Source organism: Gigantopelta aegis, chromosome 4 (genome assembly GCF_016097555.1).
Source record: "Gigantopelta aegis isolate Gae_Host chromosome 4, Gae_host_genome, whole genome shotgun sequence".
NCBI classification, from domain to species: domain Eukaryota; kingdom Metazoa; phylum Mollusca; class Gastropoda; order Neomphalida; family Peltospiridae; genus Gigantopelta; species Gigantopelta aegis.
Genome location: NC_054702.1, coordinates 23,120,688 through 23,146,763, shown reverse-complemented (window position 1 = coordinate 23,146,763; position 26,076 = coordinate 23,120,688). Strand labels below are relative to the sequence as shown.

The window sequence follows — 26,076 nt, the reverse complement described above, 5'->3', positions numbered from 1 at the left end:
GAGACAGGAGCTACACTGAGATGGGAGCTACACAGAGATGGGAGCTACACAGAGACAGGAGCTACACTGAGATGGAGCTACACAGATACAGGAGCTACACTGAGATGGAGCTACACAGAGACAGGAGCTACACTGAGATGGAGCTACACAGAGATGGAGCTACACCGATATGGGAGCTACACTGAGATGGGAGCTACACAGAGACGGGAGCTACACTGAGATGGAGCTACACAGAGACAGGAGCTACACCGATATGGGAGCTACACAGAGATGGGAGCTACACTGAGATGGAGCTACACAGAAACAGGAGCTACACCGATATGGGAGCTACACAGAGATGGGAGCTACACTGAGATGGAGCTACACAGAGATGGAGCTACACAGAGACACCGATATGGGAGCTACACAGAGATGGAGCTACACTGAGATGGAGCTACACAGAGACAGGAGCTACACCGAGATGGAGCTACACTGAGACAGGAGCTACACTGAGATGGAGCTACACAGAGATGGAGCTACACCGATATGGGAGCTACACCGATATGGGAGCTACACAGAGACGGGAGCTACACTGAGATGGAGCTACACAGAGACAGGAGCTACACTGAGATGGAGCTACACAGAAACAGGAGCTACACCGATATGGGAGCTACACAGAGATGGGAGCTACACTGAGACAGGAGCTACACTGAGATGGAGCTACACAGAGACACCGATATGGGAGCTACACAGAGATGGAGCTACACAGAGACAGGAGCTACACAGAGACAGGAGCTACACTGAGATGGAGCTACACTGAGACAGGAGTTACACTGAGATGGAGCTACACTGAGATGGAGCTACACAGAGACAGGAGCTACACCGATATGGGACCTACACTGAGATGGAGCTACACTGAGACAGGAGCTACACTGAGATGGAGCTACACCGAGACAGGCGCTACACCGATATGGGAGCTACACAGAGATGGAGCTACACTGAGATGGAGCTACACAGAGACAGGAGCTACACTGAGATGGAGCTACACAGAGATGGAGCTACACCGATGTGGGAGCTACACTGAGACGGAGCTACACCGAGACAGGAACTACACTGATGGAGCTACACTGAGACAGGAGCTACACCGATATGGGAGCTACACAGAGACAGGAGCTACACTGAGATGGAGCTACACCGATATGGGAGCTACACTGAGATGGGAGCTACACAGAGACAGGAGCTACACTGAGATGGAGCTACACAGAGACAGGAGCTACACCGAGATGGGAGCTACACAGAGATGGGAGCTACACAGAGATGGGAGCTACACTGAGATGGAGCTACACAGAGATGGAGCTACACAGAGACAGGAGCTACACCGAGATGGAGCTACACAGAGACAGGAGCTACACCGATATGGGAGCTACACTGAGACGGAGCTACACAGAGATGGGAGCTACACAGAGATGGAGCTACACTGAGATGGAGCTACACAGAGACAGGAGCTACACTGAGATGGAGCTACACAGAGACAGGAGCTACACTGAGATGGAGCTACACAGAGACAGGAGCTACACTGAGATGGAGCTACACAGAGACAGGAGCTACACAGAGATGGAGCTACACAGAGACAGGAGCTACACTGAGATGGAGCTACACAGAGACAGGAGCTACACAGAGATGGAGCTACACCGATATGGGAGCTACACTGAGACGGAGCTACACAGAGACAGGAGCTACACAGAGGCAGGAGCTACACTGAGATGGAGCTACACCGAGATGGGAGCTAAACAGATATGGGAGCTACACTGAGACGGAGCTACACCGAGACAGGAACTACTTTGATTAAGTAGATAATAGAATATAACAAACACAACTGAAAGTTATATCAAATTTATATAGAAAAAGTCAACAAAGAACATTTATGAACATAGATATAAATCAGCATTAACTTGCATTTACTTATTTGCAATGTAGAATCTGCAAAATGAATTCTCACTAGTTTTCTGCTAAAACTAATATTTTACTATAACTATCAATTTGTTTTAGGAGAAACATGCACGTTACATCATAACTTATTCCAGTCATAATTCTGGATGAGTCTATTTTACAGTAATATGTACATGAAAAGCTTTATATTTAAAGTGAAAAATGTTTTGTTTTTCTTTGCCAGTGAATATGTATATATTTAAGTCTAAACAGCATACACATTACTAGTACTAGTGTATAGAATTGAATAGTAATTTCTTCGTATAAGCTAATAGTTTTAAGTTTCATGGCATTAGATTTTAAATGTAGAAATAATATATAGTACCCATATATTTAGAACATCCACACATGAACCATTTATTAAATTTTAAGTCTAACCCCCCATAAAACTGTTTATTGTCTGTTAGGCATTAATTTACCTGCATATATTATATTAATGTCAGTGTCCCAAATATAATATCTAGTGACAATAATATCATTTCCTTACACACCCGTTGGTGAGAACATCATTTGTTATTTTTCATAACACATGTACATTTGTTAACAATTTCAAGACATACAACTGGCTGCTCCTAGGTGATGATCAGGTCACCAATGCCATACATCCAATGAAAAAACAGCATGGTTGAAATTGTTTACACTGTGACCTATAGTTAACCTCACAATCATTTGTATGTGACATCTACATGCAAGTTAGCTACTTTTAGTCGGAAAAGATGTTAACATTTTCTCAAAACCTGGTTTTTGAGGATATGCAAGAAACAGAATAATACATTTGTGTCCGTTAGATACCATTTATCTTACAACTCGTTGTTTAAAAATGTATCAAACTCGCTTTTGCTCATTAGATAAATTTTAAAACAACTCTTAAGACAAATGGTATCTAATGACCACTCATGTATTATTCTCTATTTAACAAATTAACAACTGTGGAATTAAATGTCTCACTACCATGGACATATTCAGTGTCTCTCACAGTTACATAGATAAATGTCCATCTCAATGCATGTTAACCTGCTGCCTCCAAAAAAAAGAGAATAATTATATTTTATTTTTTAAATTTTTATATTTTAATTTAATATCGTTTGATCTGTTTTAACATGCAATACAACAAACATTCATTTCTTACACACCCATGTAAGGTAACTCATTGTAGATTATTTTCATCTCTCGATGTATACTAGCTGATATCCAAAAGAAACAATACCAAGACAAATTGATTTAAATTCCTTTATAATTTGAATAATGGAAATGAAATGTTGGTTAAATATGTTTCTTCTTTTACAGAATTAAATTTTGTTCACAAAATGTAAAAAAACAAAAAACCCACTCAAATAGATCTATCTTTGAACATGCAACATGTTTTGGTTTTCTTCAGTAGTCTCAGTCTTGGTATAGTTTCTTTTGGGCGTCAGTATACGTTGGAGATCATGTTTGTGATTGGTTACTCCATAGTGGGGACCCAATCGCCATACCCATATCATCCAATGGAAAAAAAATCTAACTGATCAAAACTGAATGATCTATGATGTTGACCTAAACCAGACCGCTCTTTGATGCTCAAGTTAACTTCAAGAACAAGTGCTGTAAATTATTTTTAGCTGAAAAAGATGTTTAAATTTATTTCAAACCTAGTTCTTGAGAATTTGTAAGAAATAGAATACTACATTCGTGTCCATTAGATACCATTTATCGTATGACGAGTTACTGAAAAACATCCTTCTTGTCTTTGCTCAATAGATACTGTATATGTTGAAAGAGCTTGTAAGATAAATGGTATCCAACAGCCACTCAAGTCACTGATGTAGGAAGTGTGTGTGTGGGGGGGCATGTGCCCACCCACCCACTTTGTAGCAGCAGTGATGGGATTCAAAGGGGGAAAAAAAGATGACAAAAAATCCAACAGAAGGTCAGCATAACATGATGCAGGGACAGTAAAATGCAGAAGCAGGGTGAAAGTTTGTAACTTTGACCCCTGGTGTTCTTAAGAAATCACAAGTAAAAAAAAGAGAAGAAAATCTGCATTTTTTCTGAATTACAAATTTTAATGCTACCCCAAAACGTTCTTTTTTATTTAATTTTTGTTTGTTTTGCATCCAGTGTCCTTTTCATTTCTGAGAGAAGCAAGACCTTTTTGACTGTCATGGTTACCATATTAAACTTACTTTGAAATAACCACTGGCTAATCTACAGCTTTTTATTACCTATTCCTTGGAAGACAAAGCATAAACAACAGCACCCCTTCTCCAGTTCCCACCAAATATCTGAATGTGGTGTGAACTACTAGAGCAAGCTTGCCATTAGACATATTATCCTCAATGAGTGGGCAGACATTTCAACTATTAGGTTCCCAAGTGGACAATATCTGAATGAAAGATTTAATGCTCATACAATACTGAAAGTTTTGAAATTGCATTTCTACTTTGCTTTCAATTGTTGCATCGAGAATAATAAACTACAAATTTTTGCTTTGTTTTCGCTTCGGATGGAATAAAAAAACATAAGGCAAGGCAGTTTTTCTGCAAATACACCTTAAGTTGTGAATTTTGTAATACTGTTCTGTCCTGGAATGTTGAGGAATTTTCACACTGCTACTATAGAGCTTAAGGTTATCAGTACCACCCATCAAATTACACCACCCCCTCACTATGGATATACAGGGGTTGAAATAATATATACAATTTCAGGAGCCAATTAAGTCATCTCCAGGATGAATTAAGTTGGAGGCTAGCTGGGAGCCATAGTTGAATATCACAATTCTTTTCTAGACACCAAGTCAAAAATGTGATTGCCATTGGTGACCAGGAAACTAATCATTTTAGGGCTCAAATATAACAGAATCCAAATGGCAAACTGCTGCAATGCAAAAGTCATATGCACCAGTGTCCTGAAATTAAAAAGTCTCATGGCCAAACTGGCTTTGCCTTATTTTACATATTACTAATTGGTCATCATACTCAAATGCAACTCCTGAAACATTTCTTATTACAAAACCATGAAACTGTTCACACTTCCTTATATTAAGACACTTGTTGAAGTTTGCCTTTATGCCCTTCATAAGGTCTGTAATACACTGAAAATCTCCATCAATCTAGGCCAAATTACCCTGGCCTCTAATTTGCCAAAATTGAGATCTGTCATTTCAACCCCTGTTATACACCACTACCATTGTACAAAATATCATTATTATGATGATTTGTCAATGTCCATGGTCTAAGACATCATGATGATGATCTGTCAATGTCATTGGTCCAAGACATTATCATGATGATCTATCAATGTCATTGGTCCAAGACATTATTATGATGATATGTCGATGTCATTGGTCCAAGACACTATCATGATGATCTATTAATGTCAATGGTCTAAGACATTATCATGATGATCTGTTGATGTCATTGGTCCAAGACATTATCATGATGATCTGTTGATGTCATTGGTCCAAGACATTATCATGATGATCTATCAATGTCATTGGTTCAAGACGTTATTATCATAATAATCCATCAATGCCATTGGTTCAAGACATCATTATTATGATAATATGTCAATGTCATTGGTCAAGACATTATTATTATGATGATCTATCAATGTCATTTGTCTAAGATATCATTATTATGATAATCCTTCACTGTTATTGGTCCAAGACATCATGGGATATTAAGCAAGCTCTGCAGGATGGTAATGAGTTTATCTATCCCGAATAGATAACCATCTTCGTGGTTTCCCTCTTTCCAACAGTCTCTGTGGTTTACTTCAATGTGTTCTGGCAAGGGTACAGACTTGCCAAAGTCTATCATCCACACACTGGCGTTATTGGCATCATGCACAAACAAAAGGGAGCTGCCTATTATCTGAAAGACAGAAACAAAATGAAAATACTAGGAAAGAAATACTTGTTAAGCAACAATGACTTTCATACATTTCACTATAGCTATTATTGTATCAAACATACTTGGTCTAGAGTAAAATAACAAAATATAATGTTTATATTAACATTATTTGAACACTGTGCTTATGGCATGGCATGGCATATTAGTCACTGCAACCAGAGTATGACAAATATTTTGAAAAGTCACTAGCCACAGGGCTAGTGGGTTTGTGAAAACCACTAGCCCACCAAGATAAAGCACTAGCCCAAATTCCTGATCAATTATAACTGGATTTTTATATAATTTTTGTAACATTACACATTTACGAGTATAACAGTAAAATAAAACAAACACTTAAATCATGTTGTAACTTTCAGTTTTTTGTCGTGTCGTACGTTTTGTCTTTTGTCAAGTGTGATCCATCGTCATTGTCCCGTTTTTGTTTTTGCCCCCCCCCCCCCCCCCCCGGGAAAATTAATTGAGAAAACTCTTGGTTGGTATCTAAAAACAATATCAAAATAATTAAATTTAAATGAGGGTACGACAGTGTCGCCAGGAACGGTGATGCCAAATACAGGGCATTATTCCGTGTCAGACCGATATCAAAAGAATATAACGGCGACATCTAATCCGTTGTTAATTGATGAACAAAAAAGGTATTATCTTGTATCAGCAGCTATGACGTTTTATCCAAACCGATACATGTAATAGGCCAAGCCGAGTCATTGCATATGCGGTTACCATTAAAGTGAATTGTTTTCCTGATTGCCGATAACCACATGTTAGCGAAGTGTTAAATTAAAAAACAATAGGTAAATAAAACAAACACTGAAATTCAAAGCATGGCTGGGGTTTACTTGATTGAGATTAACCTGTTGTCACGATTGATGATTTCCAAGTTCTTAGCCTAAAACATGTGCGAGATTAACGACCACGTGACGTGTCTAACCAATCAAAACACGCATGTCATTAGACTTTATTTCCTGTGCCAGAAACTTGAAAGGGAAAGGTAAACAATGCATGCTGTAACTGTGACGATGTAGAGATAGCATGTTACTACAGTTTGCAGACCTAGCTCAAGTGGATTATTATTATATATTCATTGCATTGTTGATATTATTCGATGACAAACGTCACAATCAAATTTATTAAACAAAATTTCAGCCGAGAGAAAAAGAAAGAAAGAAAACAAAAAAACCACGATCGAGCGATGATGAGAGGAGGGGGGCTAGTGGTTTTGCGTTTTTCACTAGCCCGAACTTAAAAACCACTAGCCACGGGCGTCGGGCTAGCGGATTTGTCGAACTCTGCTGCAACTGGAACAGTAACTGGAGTCTAAGATATTAAACCCACTACCATCACAGGCTACTCATATTTAACTACAGCAAGGGCTCATTCATTACCTATACAGGCCCGCAGCAATGGTTTTTGGAGTGGTGGGCACATAGTACGGGAGCCAGGTCGATTTATCTATGTCAGAGAGTCAGGAAGGTTTGAACATTGATTCTTATGTAAAAATATGTGAAGATTTCAGATCTGCAACTCTTACTTGCCTGAGCTTGTACGTTAATTGGGAATTTGCATACTTTTAATGGTATGTCAAGGTCAATTTCTATTCGATCTGCTGCTACCCAAAAACAACAGTCCACGGGACAGACTCCAAATTTCAGTTATAGGGGAGATTAAACTCTTTAAAAATGTTTTTTGTGATGCTAAATATCCAAACTTTCCATTTTGATTTGCTGGGTTTTCATAATTGGTCAATTTGACCTACATTTTCAAGGTCAAATGAAGGTCATTGTTTCTGAGTATATAATATGCTGTCAATGACACAAATCACTGGTTTCTTTTAATCCTTTCCAATAATACTGATCAATAATGGTCATATTATGACTGGTTTATAAATATATCTATTACACATCTAGTAGGGGTATTTCCTGATTGAAATTTCTGGGGCAGATCCATAATTTTACGAAAGGAGGAGATGTTTAGGAAAAGGTTACACCTACATTTTGGGGCATGGTTTGTTAAGAATGGGTACCAATGCCTACTGAAGTCTGTATAGGGTATGATTTATGGTGAGGGTATGTGCAATTTACAGTGAGGGTAAGTTCCCACTCAAAGGTGACTTAAAGGTCATTTTGGGAGTTATTTAAGGTAATTTAGGGTCAAATTAGTGAAAGTTAAGTTTTTTACATCTTTTTTTCTTTTACAGATAGTTAGCTTTTTAAAAATAAATATGATTATCATTATATATTACAATTTACATGCAAAACATAGGGAAACTTGATATAAAAATCAACTGATCTCGAAAATTATGTCTTTCTGGGGCAGATCCAAAATTTAATGAAAGGGGATAATTTCTGAATGGGTTATGTCAACATTTTGGGCATGGTTTGTAAGCAATGTGTACCCATGCTTAGTGAGGTCTTTACATGGTGAGTACAGTTTATGGCAAGGGGTGGTACCCATGTGAAATTGACCCTTAAGGATAATTTTTGGGATCATTTAAGGTCATTTAGGTTCATATTAGGAAAAAATAAGTTTTTAACATTTTACTTATCTTTGCGGGTAGGGCTTTTTATAAATATGCTACTTAAAGTTCCCTTTTCATAAATATGATTATAGTGGATCATTATATATTAAAATTTACATGCAACCTATGGGGAAAAATTATATAAAAATCAACTGATCTCGAAATTATGTCTTTCTGACGCAGAACCTGAATTTATTCAAAAGTGATAATTTCTGAATGGGTTATGTCCACATTTTGGGCATGGTTTGTTAGCAATGGGTATATAGCTATGCTTAGAGAAGACTTTACATGGTGAGTGTAGATAGTTTATGGCGAGGGGAGGAACCCATGCGAAATTGACCATTTTGGGGTCATTTAAGGTCATTTAGGGTCATATTAGGAAAAATTAAGTTTTGTTACATTTTTCTGATCTTTGCAGGTAGGTTTTTTTTACAAATATGCTACTTAGTTTTCATAAATATGATTATAATGGATCATTATATATTACAACTTACATGCAAACGTTTGGGAAACATTATATAAAAATCAACTGATCTCGAAATTATGTGTTTACTAATGTCTAAAACATATGTTTAGAAATAATTAATGGTAGCTTTGTTAGAAATGGGTACTCATGCTTATTGATGTTTATACAGAGTAAGGTTTATGGTGAGGTTAGGTATCCACGCAAAATGTACCTGTTTACGGCAAGGTTTATGTTGAAAGTAGGTTTTCACACCATTGTGACATTTAAAGGTCACTTTAGAGGTGATTTTAGATGTCAGTGCAAGTGAAAATCAATATTTTTAATATGTATGAGTGTAAGTCTTTTCTAAAAAGTGTTGTTTAAGGTTTACTCTTGATGACTAATTGATCAGTATATATTGCAATATTCATATAAACTAAGGGGAATCTGGAATGAAAAATGTGTTTATTTGACAATATTAATTTCGTGTGACACATCCTTCCCCAAAAATCTTAATGCAGGTTTTAGACCACTATCAGTTTGTAGAATCTTTACATGTACCAATAGGTATGGTTAGATATAGGTTTTTCCACATAACTCGGTGGCATCCTTGCTAAAATAAAGAAGTTCAGAACTTATGGGGTTTTTTTTTAATATACTTAACCTGAGTATCAATCCCAACATCTGTTTCAGTAGCTCCATATACACAGCATACATATACCTCAGTTCAGGAGGTCCACAACAGTTCCATTCTTTAAGAATAGCAAGAACACTGTTAGTTTCATTAATAATTAATGAAACATTGGAACTACACTTATGTCAAATGATTTTCACATCTATAATTTTGCAAAATTTACCTTTCTTTCCTACTCCTTAGATGTTTGTTGGTAGCTTTATGTATTGTTTCTCAATATGAGTGTCAAAGATAATATCATCTTTTCTGGTGGAACCATGAATTGTTCCCAAAACTATGTTGACAAATGTGTTTGCAATTGGTTTGTTTAATGCACAGATCAGAGCATAACCATCAAACATGTAAGGTAAAAACACTGTCAGTCTAGAAATTATCACTCTATGTTGCATTCCCTTTCCACAAGTATTATCCCAGTTGATCATGCAGGATCAGAGACACAATGGGTTTTTTTTTCTATTCAATATTCTATGGAACATGGGGTTATATTAGTTTGTAAGTATGGGCTCATCATTGGAGATGGTTGTGGATCCAAAAATGGCACATTCAACCAGATAGGAAATTATGACGCAGCTATATATACACTATTTTTCATCCAAGCATGAAGCATATTCTCGAGTTGTGGTTGAATGCAGACAGCCACATAACACCAATGGCGATGATTTATTAAATTTTTCTCATGGCACTGATATTTATTTTACAGGTCTGGGTTTGCCTCGATGTTTTTTCTTCTCTGGCTACACCCCAAAACACTATTAATGGTTTGCTATATTGGTCACCCTAAAGATGAAGCTTTGATACCATTTGGGTAGTCATCAAATACTGGGCAGGACATACTCCACTTGAAACACACTGATGTCATGGATTGCAGTAGACATTGTGGATTTCCTGAACCAGTTGATAATTTGTATGGTGTTACGACATCATTGATAAAACCAAGGACAGAAGGCTCTGGAGGTGTTTTCACATTTGAAAAGAGCTAATTTCTAAATATACTTTTAAAGCATTCCATAATTTGACAGTATAGTCTACCTCCTGCTTAAGGAGACTGGAAAAATAATTTGAATGTAGCAAAACAAGGCAGATATGTATTCCAGAATACACATGTACTGCAGTCCAGTGCTGTTATCTATCAATCATAATATAAAACCGGTTAGTTATATGGCATTTGTTCATGTTGAATAAGTTTAATCATAGAAACCAATTAAGATATACCATATTAATTGTTGCTGGAATAAACGGTGATATTGTCTTTAATTAGATAATAACATTATACACATGTATCTTAAATATTGATGATATTCAACCACTCCCCCCCCAAAAAAAACCCAAAAAACAATAATAATAATAATTTTCCTTAATTTGTGCCAAATGACTTGGTACCTACCCTCTTTGTAAACCTTACACTACATGTATATAGCATTAAGCATGTGACCCCATTTCTAATAAAATGTACCTGAAATTGTACTTGCCTAGTCATTTGGAAAGACAGATGGGATCTGTTTAAATCCTCAATAATATTATATGAAGCATATTTTATTTCATTCTACACCAAAACCAAAGATTAAACAAAACATATATAAATTTATATTTCATATTTTTTATTCATAAATATCTTTCGAACAATTAGTTAACTTAAAAATATCATTTTACTTTATTCAGGTTGAGAAACAGTTAATTTAGTGTACTTCTTTGTCTTTGGGTAGTGGCTGACAGAGGAAACAATTTCGACATACCATTAAAAACATGCACATTCCCAGCTAATGCACAGGTTTATTTTTTATAACTGCTATACCAATGCAAATTATAATAGCCTGTCACTTTGTATGTACCTGGAAGAATGTATCGCACAAAATTTGTATTGTAAAATAAATGCATTTTTCGTTTCATATTTCCAAGTTACACACAGTATTTAGAAGAATGTATCGCACAAAATTTATACTGTAAAATAAATGCATTTTTTATTCCAGATTTCCCAGTTAACATGCAGATTATATTGACCAATTAGATACATTTAATAATCAAAAGTAAACCTTTAATAACACTTTCTGGAAAGAATCTAGACTTACAGATAAAAAAAATAAACATTTCGATTTTGATCCCAACTAGCTTCTAAAGTAACACCCTAAAGGTCAAAATGACATGAGTGCCTACCTTTACCATAAACCATACTCTACATAGATTTCAATAAAGGTCAATTTAGTGTGGGTACCTAGCTACCCTCACAATAAACCTTACCCTGCACAGATCTCAATAAGCATGGGTACCATTGTTTTTTTAAAGACATGTTTTAGACACAATCGAGATAAATTGATTTTAATATCAATATTCCCCATAATATGCCGTGGTATGTGCTATCCTGTCCATGGGATGGTGCATATAAAAGATCCCTGACTACTAATGGAAAAATGTAGCGGATTTCCTATCTAATACATCATATCTATGAAGAGTGAACTGTATGTAGCATATTTGTAAAACGCTCTACCCTAAAAGTTGTGAAAAATGTAAAAACTTAATTTTCCCCAATTTCCCCTAAATGACCTTAAATGACCCCCCAAACAATCCTTAAAGGTCACTTTTGCATGGGTACCTACCCTCACCATAAACCACATCCATCCTCACCATAAACCATACCCTGTACACACCTCAGAAAGTATTGATACCCATTTCTAACAAACCATGCCCTTTTCCTAAACATGTCCCCCTTTCGTTAAATTATGGATCTGCCCCTGAAATTTCAACCAGGAAACACCTCTACTAGATGTGTAATGGATATATCTATAAACCAAAGTCATAATATGAAAATTATTGATCAATATTATTGGAAAGAATTAAAAGAAACAAATGATCTGTGTCATTTACTGCATATTATATATTCAGAAACAATGACCTTCATTTGACCTTGAAAATGTAGGTCAAATTGACCAATTATGAAAGTCCAGCAAATTAAAATGGACAGTTTGGATATTAAGAATCACAAAAAACATTTTTAAAGAGTTTAATTTCCCCTAAAACTGAAATTTGGTGTCTGTCCTGTGGGCTTTTGTTTTTGGGTAGCAACAGATCAAACACAAATTTACTTTGACATACCATTAAAAATATGCAAATTCCCAATCAACGTACAGGTTTAGACAAGTAAGAGTTGCAGATCTGAAATCTAACCATATTTTTACATAAGAATCAATAGGAAAGGACCATCCCACAGACAGGATAGACCCGGCACTTGTTGCAGACCGGCGCTTATTGGAGACCCATTTTTTCAAACAAATTTTAGAAATTAAATCTAAAAACTATGAACTTACAATTTTATTTATTTTTAAACTTGAATTTCGAACTGTAACAAAACTTTAACAAAACAATGAACAAATTAAGATTATTTGTCCATTTAAAGTGCCTAAATTATGCCAGGGAATAATCAGTTTTCAGGTGTCTTAAGACCGGGGTTTATTGGAAGCCCGGAACTTATTAGAGACCCAGTGTTTATTTTGTTCCAAAGTGTTACAGACCCGGCGCTTATTAAAGAAAATACGGTATATATATATATATTAATATGTATATGTATACAGTCAGACCTCGTTACCATGACCATGTTCGTCCCTGGGTCACTTTGTCGTTATATCGAAATTGCTGTTGTATCGAATTATCATGAGTTACATATATTAAATATGTTTATAGAAAACATCATTAAATATATTAAACAAGGCACATTCACCGTCAGTCTAATCATTCCTTGGTTAAAGACATCTACGATTGGTACCTGTTTTCGTTTACAAAATATCATACAAATAGAAGACTTGATTGTTCAAAGTTAATCCTTTAATTGGTTGACTAAAGGCTCATTTACAAAAGCAAGACATGTCTACAGATTTAGAAGACATCGGTAGCTCGGACTGCATGTGACACTGTCAGCTCACTACGAGGTCAAGGATTCTAAGTGGCTGTGTGTGTACTGCCAATGTGCTTCAGTATCTGTGATTATGTAATGTTATTGTAAAGAGGTGTTTTCATACGTTTGATGCACCATTGTTCCTAATTTGCTCTGTCGGTGTCCGAAGGCATGAATTCTGGTGTAATGAACAGAATAACACTGATGTACGTTTGTGCCCGACAATTTGTGGTCAGATGATGTAAATGTTGTCGAAACGACAGTCGTAACGAGGTCTGACTCTGTGTGTGTGTGTGTGCGCGTGTGTCCCACACACACACTTTTTGGCACCTTCCTACACCCATGATCACGTAGGTACCACGTTGTTTCAGCTCAAAGATTTTGTAATGGTGTACTTGATTTTTTTTTTTACCAATTTGATTGTCACTTTTTCATCAAAACATGTCCCCATCAGATTTGTGATTTCATGCCTATTTGACTTGAGCTCCCGAGTCATCGAGAGCCCTGACAATACACGACAGGTGAACGCAATGGGGTTAATATAATGCACTGGTACTACTTTTTCATTCGTAACATTCCTGCACATGACCCCAGCCGATCCTAGCATGCAGAACACACATGTTCATGTCCAATAGTCAAACCATTACAGAATATTAATTTTGATATTATGCAATGATCAATGTCAGGTTAACATTTATTAAACAAACTTCAGTGGAGTGGAAAAACATTATCGTGAGCTAGCATTTTTTATTTCTTTAAAAAACATTTTTTTTCTAAACCAACTAGCACATTTGTCAATAGCCCAGTGTTAAAAAGCTCTAGCCCCGGGCATCAGGCTAGCAGATTTGTCAAACTCTGCTTAGTTTTCTATTCGTCAGAAAGTTTTCTAAATTTGAAATTCAACCAGAATTTATTCTTTTAACTATTTTTGCATCAGTATATCGAGGCGATTTAAACATCGATTTTTATAATGCTGATAACGAATGCATGAATAAATTAATGTTTAACGACAACCCAGCACAAAAATACAAATCGACTATTGGGTGTCAAAAAAGGTAAATACACATGTATGGAATAATGCTAATAATTCTGATAATAGGCTGGCCAACAAATATTGCCTAGTATGTGACCTTTCTGAGCTTGAAAACACAACCACTACTTCTTTTCTTCTTACGTCCAATCAAAAAGGAATTTACAACAAAATCAAATGTACGTGGAGGTGGGAAGGACTATATATACTTATGATCCATTTTATTTTTTATTATATACTCTCAAATTATTTACAAGCAGAAAGTCTGATAGAGGATAGTAAATAGTAAATGAATATCATTTATCTTACAACCAGTCATTTAAAAATGTTTCCGCAGAACCAACTTTCCCAAATTTTCCAAAAAATCCAGAATTTTCCAAAACATTCGGAATTTTCATCATGTACTAGAAATTCCAGAACTGATGTCAAATATCCGTACTTTATTTTCAAATTCACTCATGCAACTGTTATTTTAACCAACTAATTCTTATTACATTCTTCATTCTTAGAATTAAATATCTTTATCACTTATTTCAACCTGAGCTCCGTTTTGTCTAGTTTTGTGCGATTACCAAGGCCGCGGGCATTTGTCTATTATCAACAGCCGACAAATGAAAATGTCGAGTACACTGAAGCCATATATGAACATTTTCTTTCTTATTTTTTATACTTGAATAGTTTATGTATTCATTTTAAAGATATATTTTAAATATCATAGACTTATGTTCCTACGAGGCAGGCGTCGGTTCTATGGCGATGTATGCAATTTTGCCAGTGTGGATGAAAGCATGAGCAGAAGTACACTACAATCGTACAAAACCCCCCCCAAAAAACCGACAATTGCTTTTTTCCATGGGCAATCACATGCAACATTTGACTAAATAATATTTGGTCACCACTAATCTATTATATGACGCATCCATGACATTAATATACATGTACCTATCGATATTATTTTATTCAAGTAAGTTAAATAATAACGTAATTTTTTTCTGTACACTGGCTCCCCAAAAGTGTTACTGTAATAGTAATGTAAGCATAATGCAAAATGACAGCCAGTGTTAATGTGGGTAGTAAACATTTTATACCTACATAAAAATAACATTGGTCCCAAGTTTGTCATTTTATTGCTAATCTGTAGGTGTGAGTCTTAAACTGTAATACAATATTTGCTAATAAAGTGGGGGTTTTGTGTGAAATTGTTGATGATTTTGGTGTATGTGTGTGTAGGTGGGGTGTGTGTATGTGTCTTTTTATGAGGAAGTTCAAATTCACATATAAATAATGATATACTCATTTGTATTGTCATTTTGTAAATATATGTCAAACATGACATTTTTTGCTGTGTTTAAAATTACATGAAAATGATGTTTTTGTGCGCTTTAAATTATTGTTTTGAAAGGGGCATTCGCATGCATGAAAATGAAAATATCAGAAAATTCTGGAAAAATATTTCCATTAGGTTGGTTGCCCTATTGAACTCTTGACATTTAACAGGGATGGTGCCTGACCAGTTTCAATAGTGATATTACTTCCAACACCTACACTGAGTGTTGTAACTCATAGCGACTGTCAAACCACAAATTAGGGAGTGCCTCAAAATCTGAAATACATTTTCTTCTAGAAACCTCTGAAGCACAAAACATTGACTGGCTATAAATATTACTACAAATATGATTCACCAAAAAATTCTTCTTCTCTACTTTCTTGCATTTATTTTTGTATTGTATTGTATTATATTTTTTTCACAGCTCTTTACTCTTTTTGTTTTATTTTTTAATATGTATAATAATTATACTGATATATAACTCTTTTTGACACCCAATAGCCGATGTGTATGTTTGTGTTCGATGTGTATGTTTGTGTTCAATGTGTGTGTTTGTGTTCGATGTGTGTGTTTGTGTTTGATGTGTGTGTGTGTGTTTGTGTTTGATGTGTGTGTTTGTGCTCTGGTGTCATTAAACATTCATTTGTTTGTTCGTTCATTTGTTCATTCATTCATTATGTTAGTATGGTGAAAAGTGTTTCATAATTTATTTCCCTGCCACCTTCATTTTGATATATATCAGTCTGGATTTTTTTAAAGTGACTGATGTATATGTACTTACTTCATGCCGTAGAAAAAACTCTGATGTCTCCTGTGCACTTCTTATTTCCTTCAGTCGGTCAATATACATGGGCTGAAAACAAAAATTACCAACAATTTTTAACAAAGTTCAGGTAGCCAATTAGACATTGGATAATTTTTACCAAAAAAATGGCTAATAAAAATTGCAAGTGGCTGAAATTTTGCTAAGCCATTTTCTATCGTCTGATGAAAACAAATAGTTACATAATCTATCTGAAACCTTGAACATAATACTAAAACTAAATATTTAATTAGCGTAATAGCAATCTCACGATCGGTAATGAGAAACGGTGTCATCCAGGATATAGCCTAATGTTTGCTTATTTTAATAATAACAGTTATTAATCTTAATGGCATGTGTTCAACATGTATGAAAACAAAGATCTGTAGCTTGTTATTCAAACTTTATAATGTCTTTGAACCAAATAAAAGACCGACAATGCATGTCAATTTCAACACACATGCTATGCTAGTAGGCAATCCCAAGCTATCAGTCGGAAAATAGGTCACACTCTCTAGTCAACTGTGATTGCACCTGTCAAGAGACATAGTTACTGTAGTGGATCTTAAACAAAACAATTACACCAAAAGTAAAGTTTGTTTTATTTAACGACGCTGCTAGAGCACATTGATTTTTTATCTTATCATCGGCTATTGGACGTCAGACATATGGTCATTCTGACACTGTTTTGAGAGGAAACCCGCTGTCGCCACATAGGCTACTCTTTTTACGACAGGCAGCAAGGGATCTTTTATTTGCGCTTCCCACAGGCAGGATAGCACAAACCATGGCCTTTGTTGAACCAGTTATGGATCACTGGTCGGTGTAAGTGGTTTACACCTACCCACTGAGCCTTGCGGAGCACTCACTCAGGGTTTGGAGTCGGTATCTCGATTAAAAATCCCATGCCTCGACTGGGATCCGAACCCAGTACCTACCAGCCTGTAGACTGATGGCCTGCCACGACGCCACCGAGGCCGGTCCAATTACACCAAAGTAAATCTTGATGTACATTTGGAAAAACAATAGTTGTTCGCATCAATCAATACTGAACTGCAGTTTTATTTATTTTTGTTTTGTCTGTTAATTTCGCACCAATGGTTGAGAGCATGTATATGCAGATCATGATCACGGGAAATGAACATGCAGTATTAATATAAATTGTGGTTAAATATACACTAAATGAAAATATTTTACAATAATCATGACATTTGTTTGATAAAGTATTAGATTTTAAATAGATTGTAAATTTCAATTTCATTATCGTTTTATCAAAAACAACCAATGTAAATGGGATAGTTATAATAACGTGAAGTCAACAGTCTTAGCCTACTAAAGGTATTTTTCAAGCTGAAATCAAGAACAAGCATTTAACATTATGCTGAAATCAACATGGCAAAAATTACAAAATTGTTGAGGGTAGGAAATTGATGGGTTACTTTAAAAAACAGTAAAAACCCTTAAAGAAATCTAAATTCAAACCAACATAAAGAATGCTATTTTAAAAAAATAATGAAAAAGTATCAGCTTTAAAAAATTAATTTAAAACAAAAAGAAAGAAAAGAAAAAACAGCACCCTCCATAAATATCCACCCACCCACATAACCCTTAGAAGTGGAGGTGGGTGGTTGCAGGGGGCACTGGTGCATCCCCCCACTCCCGCTGAAATAACCCCCCACTCCCGCTGAAATAACAAAGTAATATATTAACTCGAAATATGGTTTTTTTATTCAGATTTATTCCAGTTTGTACATAATTATAGATGGAAAAGATGCATTTTCATATTCATATATAAATACTCTAAGATACAGTACTAAGCAAAACAATTTTGGTTAAAACAATTTTATTTTGGCAAATAAAAAAATCATATTTGCAAATTTTTTTGGTTACAGGCATTTTTTATCGAGGGTTAGTGCTGAAAGTTGTATCTAATGAGTTTGTTTAGGCCTTTTTTCATTCTTCTTTTCTTGACTTTGTTTATTTATATTAAGCTGTTTATTTCCATTTAGTTTCATCTTTATATCTATCTTGGATGTGCAGCAGATAACTTATCATTCATGACAGACACTGCACACACCAGTGTTTTGGTTTTGTACACAATAAATATCACATATCTAACAGTAATTTTGTTAATGTGATAAATGGTACTTTTTTTCCTTTTGTCTTTTAAAACGTAAACATAATATTTTGTCTCCACTTACAAAAAATAAAAACATACCAACATGTAAATGGTGCTGTCTACTCCACACGGAATGCAACACTATTTTGACAGTGTGAAGGTAAATAGGCCATTAAATTCTTTTTTTCAAGGTGTTGAAAGCATACATGACTGTAGCAATATATTTGAATGGTGACAATACTCAAATGACATTATTTTACTTCTCCCTGTAAGAATGTTAACTGGTTACACATAAACACATTTCTTTTCAGAATGCTTGATAATTTTCAGTGCAATACCGCTTTTGAACATTTAGATTACTAATGAATCTGTGTTTGAAGAAAATATATGTATACATGAACAAATTAAGAAGTCTGTCGTGGCACATATGCTACACAAACTAAGTCAATGAATCATAAGGACATGTTGTTACACATTTACTAAACAGACTGATCTCTCTTTCAAAGAGGACCCCGAAAACATACATGTAGTTACAGGTTCCATTAGACCAAATCAATTCCTATTGCCGATAATGTTAACGTTTACTAATAAAACTGATATAAGCAGCGTTTCAACACACCCAGGAAGTACAGCAATAGAAAGTGTGGCACCTCACATCTAATCTAGCTGCAAGAAAATGGGGGGTCACGTATCATTTAAGAGATTTAATTTATGTTTTTAATAGCAACCGTCATTTTTGCTGAAAATTGCAGTTCCATTTTTGGGGGTACCCCACATTAGTTTCAACTTCTGGTATATACTGTATAACAACTCTATAAAAGTTTATTTATTTGTTATCAATGGATAATAGTATTTACACAAATAATCAATGTAACATATTACTACCAATCACACCCACAGCTGCTTTTACTCCGTAAATATTTGACGGTGCACGTCGAACTTTGACACGGTACTCTCTTCTTTGGTACTATGCAACCTATATCAACAAAATATATTTTTCAAAAAGTGTCCAATTGGGTGTTTTCATGACTATCAGGATCTTCTGTGTTCTGATATGATGTGACAACATAATTGAAAGTGTTGTTCCTACAGTGCAACCTGATTTAATGTACACCTCAGGAAGCATCAGTGTTATGCAAAGTTGTATACAAATGCAATGTATCATATTTAAAACAAATAATAAATAAAAATACTACTCTTGAAGATACATACTATGTGTTGGTTGTGTATGCTTAGTTGTATATGTAGTGTGTGCATGCATAGTCAGAGTCTCTCATTTCCAATAAATAATTACCTTAAAACTCATTTATTGCAGTGACCCTGTGTTTTGAAAGACTTTAATGGGCATATGATAAGAACTTCACTAGAAAAAAAGCATATTACATGTGGTATCTGAAATGAACACCACTGCATCCACAAATAGTAGTAAATTAATGTGGTACACATCATGGTGGGGTAAACACCCAAGGTATGGACTATGCTTGGATGTCAAGTCACTGAATGCAATATTTTCAAACCCATCAGCATAGTTGTTTTTATATATGCATTATTAAATCCACTGACAGCTACCAATATATCTGTTGATATTTTATTAATAATCTCCAGTGATTGGTGCTTACAGACATGTATCATATCTAGAGTTATCATTAGGGTTTTACATCTTTATTTTTTATTTGTCATAAAAAAAGCACATTCAATCCATCAAAAGAGTGCGAAAGTCATTTTTCTTTAATTATTTTCTGTTTTAACTGAATATAATATTTATATCATATGCATTACTACAATCTGTAATGTAACACATCATTTACATAGTAATATTGGAAAATATAGCTTTACAAGTGTGGTAATAGTGGAAGATAATACTAACACACTCCTAGGTAGATTAACAAATGTGTCAAAATTGCTCTTGTACTTGGTATATACTTCAAATACCCTTTACTATAGAAAACTCACTGATATATGGACAAGATTTAATGAACTGACCTAAAGCTATCATTACCAAGCTTATATTTGTGTACAAATAAAGAAGAGAATGCAAAATGGCTATACAGAACCCACTTCTGTAGATTTTAATGTTTTTGCCAAACTGACAAAAACAATTGTAAAAACTCCCATATTTGCCTAAAACATAATTCACCAACCTAAAAAGTATGTTAAAATTACAGCAGAAATCAGGTTATTTAAATATAGTCATTCCAGAGCCAATTGCATTCAAATACACATCGTTGATGGAGATCTAAAAGCTTAACCTAATATCAGCTAACATTATTTTTTAACTAAAATAAATTATTACTAATAGCTTATTTCATCTTGCCTAGACTTATTATCCTAAATAAGATTAGTGTTATATGACATGTCCATCACCTTGGATAAATAAGCTTTAAAATATTTTTAAGTAAAAAATATGGGCCAAAATCTCCAATTGGTCAGCACAGACTTTTTTTTCAAACTCTATTCTCAGCAGTGCACAGTAAATTAATGCCAAGGTCAAGGTCATTATGAACTCACATGCCTGAGTGTACCCTAATTAAGCAATTATGACTGTCAAATAACAGTAAATGGCATACAATATAAAATAATGATAATATAGTGAATATATGCTATAGGTTCCATTAGACCAAATCAATTCCTATTGCCGATAATGTTAACGTTTACTAATAAAACTGATATAAGCAGCGTTTCAACACACCCAGGAAGTACAGCAATAGAAAGTGTGGCACCTCACATCTAATCTAGCTGCAAGAAAATGGGGGGTCACGTATCATTTAAGAGATTTAATTTATGTTTTTAATAGCAACCGTCATTTTTGCTGAAAATTGCAGTTCCATTTTTGGGGGTACCCCGCATTAGTTTCAACCTCTGGTATATACTGCATAACAACTGTATAACAAATAAAAGTGTATTTATTTATTGTCAATGGATAATAGTATTTGCACAAATAATCAATGTCACATATTACTACCAATCACACCCACTGCTGCTTTTACTCCGTAAATATTTGACGGTGCACGTCGAACTTTGACACGGTACTCTCTTCTTTGGTACTATGCAACCTACATAGTTAGAAAACTAAATTAACTTTAAAATAAAAGGAAATACAGTAAACAGTGTTTTCTAAATTTTGATTAGCAATATTTTTAGTCAAATGAAAACTGATTATAGCAACTATTGTCCGTCCGAATTAAATGCCTTCCTTCATATGACCGGCTTCGGTGGCATTGTGGCAGGCCATCGGTCTACAGGCTGGTAGGTACTGGGTTCGGATCCCAGTGGAGGCATGGGATTTTTAATCCAGAGACCGACTCCAAACCCTGAGTGAGTGCTCCGCAAGGCTCAATGGGTAGGTGTAAACCACTTGCACCGACCAGTGATCCATAACTGGTTCAACAAAGGCCATGGTTTGTGCTATCCTGCTTGTGGGAAGCGCAAATAAAAGATCCCTTGCTGCTAATCGGAAGAGTAGCCCATGTAGTGGTGACAGCGGGTTTCCTCTCAAAATCTGTGTGGTCCTTAACCATATGTCCGACGCCATATAACCGTAAATAAAATGTTTTGAGTGCGTCATTAAATAAAACATTTCTTTCCTTCATACGATAAAATTTACTACAACTTATTTATTTCTGAGCAGACTGTTTTATAAATTTGACACAAAACTAGTTGTTGGTTTTTTAAAGTTATTTTCAAAACAATTTTACTTTTCTTCTTACGTCAAACCAAACTGAATTTGTTTTACAAAAAACCTTTTTTTTAAAGAATGATGGGACGGACTATAGCTAGACGCATGATATAATAATATGATCTATTGAAAAAAAAAAATCTTCCTGTTTAGGCTACTACAAACATGAGGACAAGCAGAAACACTCTGAACATAAATACACGAACACTGTAAACAAGAAAATCTATTTTGTATGTAGGGCGGCACGTAGCCCAGTGGTAAAGCGTTCGCTTGATGTGTGGTTGGTCTAGGATCGATCCCCATCGGTGGGCCCATTGGGCTATTTCTCCTTCCAGCCAGTGCACTACAACTGGTATATCAAAGGTATGTGCTATCCTGTTTGTGGGATGGTGCATATAAAAGATCCCTTGCTGCTAATTGAAAAAGAGTAACCCATGAAGTGGCAAAAGCAGGTTTCCTCTCTCAATATCTGTGTGGTCCTTAACCATATGTCTGATGCTATATAACCGTAAATAAAACGTGTTGAGTGCATCGTTAAATAAAACATTTCCTTCCTTCCTTATTTTGTATGTAATTGTTAGTGATATAAAAGGCTCTACTAGTCCATATGATGTGTTTAATAAATTTATTTTGTATGTAATTGTTAGTGATATAAAAGGCTCTACTAGTCCATATGATGTGTTTAATAAATTTATTTTGTATGTAATTGTTAGTGATATAAAAGGCTCTACTAGTCCATATGATGTGTTTAATAAATTTATTTTGTATGTAATTGTTAGTGATATAAAAGGCTCTACTAGTCCATATGATGTGTTTAATAAATTTATTTTGTATGTAATTGTTAGTGATATAAAAGGCTCTACTAGTCATATGATGTGTTTAATAAATTTATTTTGTATGTAATTGTTAGTGATATAAAAGGCTCTACTAGTCCATATGATGTGTTTAATAAATTTATTTTGTATGTAATTGTTAGTGATATAAAAGGCTCTACTAGTCCATATGATGTGTTTAATAAATTTATTTTGTATGTAATTGTTAGTGATATAAAAGGCTCTACTAGTCCATATGATGTGTTTAATAAATTTATTTTGTATGTAATTGTTAGTGATATAAAAGGCTCTACTAGTCCATATGATGTGTTTAATAAATTTATTTTGTATGTAATTGTTAGTGATATAAAAGGCTCTACTAGTCCATATGATGTGTTTAATAAATTTATTTTGTATGTAATTGTTAGTGATATAAAAGGCTTTACTAGTCCATATGATGTGTTTAATAAATTTATTTTGTATGTAATTGTTAGTGATATAAAGGCTTTACTAGTCCATATGATGTGTTTAATAAATTTATTTTGTATGTAATTGTTAGTGATATAAAAGGCTCTACTAGTCCATATGATGTGTTTAATAAATTTATTTTGTATGTAATTGTTAGTGATATAAAAGGCTCTACTAGTCCATATGATGTGTTTAATAAATTTATTTTGTATGTAATTGTTAGTGATATAAAAGGCTCTACTAGTCCATATGATGTGTTTAATAAATTTATTTTGTATGTAATTGTTAGTGATATAAAAGGCTCTACTAGTCCATATGATGTGTTTAATAATTTATTTTGTATGTAATTGTTAGTGATATAAAAGGCTCTACTAGTCCATATGATGTGTTTAATAAATTTATTTTGTATGTAATTGTTAGTGATATAAAAGGCTCTACTAGTCCATATGATGTGTTTAATAAATTTATTTTGTATGTAATTGTTAGTGATATAAAAGGCTCTACTAGTCCATATGATGTGTTTAATAAATTTATTTTGTATGTAATTGTTAGTGATATAAAAGGCTCTACTAGTCCATATGATGTGTTTAATAAATTTATTTTGTATGTAATTGTTAGTGATATAAAAGGCTCTACTAGTCCATATGATGTGTTTAATAAATTTATTTTGTATGTAATTGTTAGTGATATAAAAGGCTCTACTAGTCCATATGATGTGTTTAATAAATTTATTTTGTATGTAATTGTTAGTGATATAAAAGGCTTTACTAGTCCATATGATGTGTTTAATAAATTTATTTTGTATGTAATTGTTAGTGATATAAAAGGCTTTACTAGTCCATATGATGTGTTTAATAAATTTATTTTGTATGTAATTGTTAGTGATATAAAAGGCTCTACTAGTCCATATGATGTGTTTAATAAATTTATTTTGTATGTAATTGTTAGTGATATAAAAGGCTCTACTAGTCCATATGATGTGTTTAATAAATTTATTTTGTATGTAATTGTTAGTGATATAAAAGGCTCTACTAGTCCATATGATGTGTTTAATAAATTTATTTTGTATGTAATTGTTAGTGATATAAAAGGCTCTACTAGTCCATATGATGTGTTTAATAAATTTATTTTGTATGTAATTGTTAGTGATATAAAAGGCTCTACTAGTCCATATGATGTGTTTAATAAATTTATTTTGTATGTAATTGTTAGTGATATAAAAGGCTCTACTAGTCCATATGATGTGTTTAATAAATTTATTTTGTATGTAATTGTTAGTGATATAAAAGGCTCTACTAGTCCATATGATGTGTTTAATAAATTTATTTTGTATGTAATTGTTAGTGATATAAAAGGCTTTACTAGTCCATATGATGTGTTTAATAAATTTATTTTGTATGTAATTGTTAGTGATATAAAAGGCTTTACTAGTCCATATGATGTGTTTAATAAATTTATTTTGTATGTAATTGTTAGTGATATAAAAGGCTTTACTAGTCCATATGATGTGTTTAATAAATTTATTTTGTATGTAATTGTTAGTGATATAAAAGGCTTTACTAGTCCATATGATGTGTTTAATAAATTTATTTTGTATGTAATTGTTAGTGATATAAAAGGCTTTACTAGTCCATATGATGTGTTTAATAAATTTATTTTGTATGTAATTGTTAGTGATATAAAAGGCTCTACTAGTCCATATGATGTGTTTAATAAATTTATTTTGTATGTAATTGTTAGTGATATAAAAGGCTCTACTAGTCCATATGATGTGTTTAATAAATTTATTTTGTATGTAATTGTTAGTGATATAAAGGCTCTACTAGTCCATATGATGTGTTTAATAAATTTATTTTGTATGTAATTGTTAGTGATATAAAAGGCTTTACTAGTCCATATGATGTGTTTAATAAATTTATTTGTATGTAATTGTTAGTGATATAAAAGGCTTTACTAGTCCATATGATGTGTTTAATAAATTTATTTTGTATGTAATTGTTAGTGATATAAAAGGCTTTACTAGTCCATATGATGTGTTTAATAAATTTATTTTGTATGTAATTGTTAGTGATATAAAAGGCTTTACTAGTCCATATGATGTGTTTAATAAATTTATTTTGTATGTAATTGTTAGTGATATAAAAGGCTTTACTAGTCCATATGTGTTTAATAAAATTATTTTGTATGTAATTGTTAGTGTTTGAAAAGGCTATACCAGTCCATATGATGTGTTTAATAAATTTATTTTGTATATAATTGTTAGTGATTAAAAAGGCTCTACCAGTCCATATAATGTGTTTGATAAAAGACTTTTAATTTATAATGACTGCTTCCAATGGATAGGTGTAAGACCACTACACCCTCTTTTCTCTCACTAACCACTAACAACTAACCCACAGTCCTGGACAGACAGCCCAGATAGCTGAGGTGTGTACCCATGACAG

General features: G+C 33.9%; 1 protein-coding gene across 4 annotated transcripts in view; it reads right to left on the bottom strand.

Moving 5' to 3' along the window:
* Positions 1-1,856: 1,856 nt before the first annotated feature.
* Positions 1,857-26,076, bottom strand: part of LOC121370006 (inositol-trisphosphate 3-kinase B-like) — a 133,994-nt gene continuing 109,774 nt past the window's right edge. For 3 of the 4 annotated variants that reach the window (XM_041495094.1, XM_041495095.1, XM_041495096.1), the window contains exons 7-8: positions 16,537-16,608; positions 1,857-5,822 (exon numbers count right to left, since the gene is read on the bottom strand). In XM_041495094.1, the coding sequence (XP_041351028.1) occupies positions 5,619-5,822; positions 16,537-16,608 (276 nt within the window). In that variant the 3' untranslated portion in view covers positions 1,857-5,618. Of the gene's footprint in view, positions 5,823-9,485; positions 9,574-16,536; positions 16,609-26,076 lie in introns of all 4 variants that reach the window. The other variant, XR_005957655.1, reaches the window with a different exon arrangement.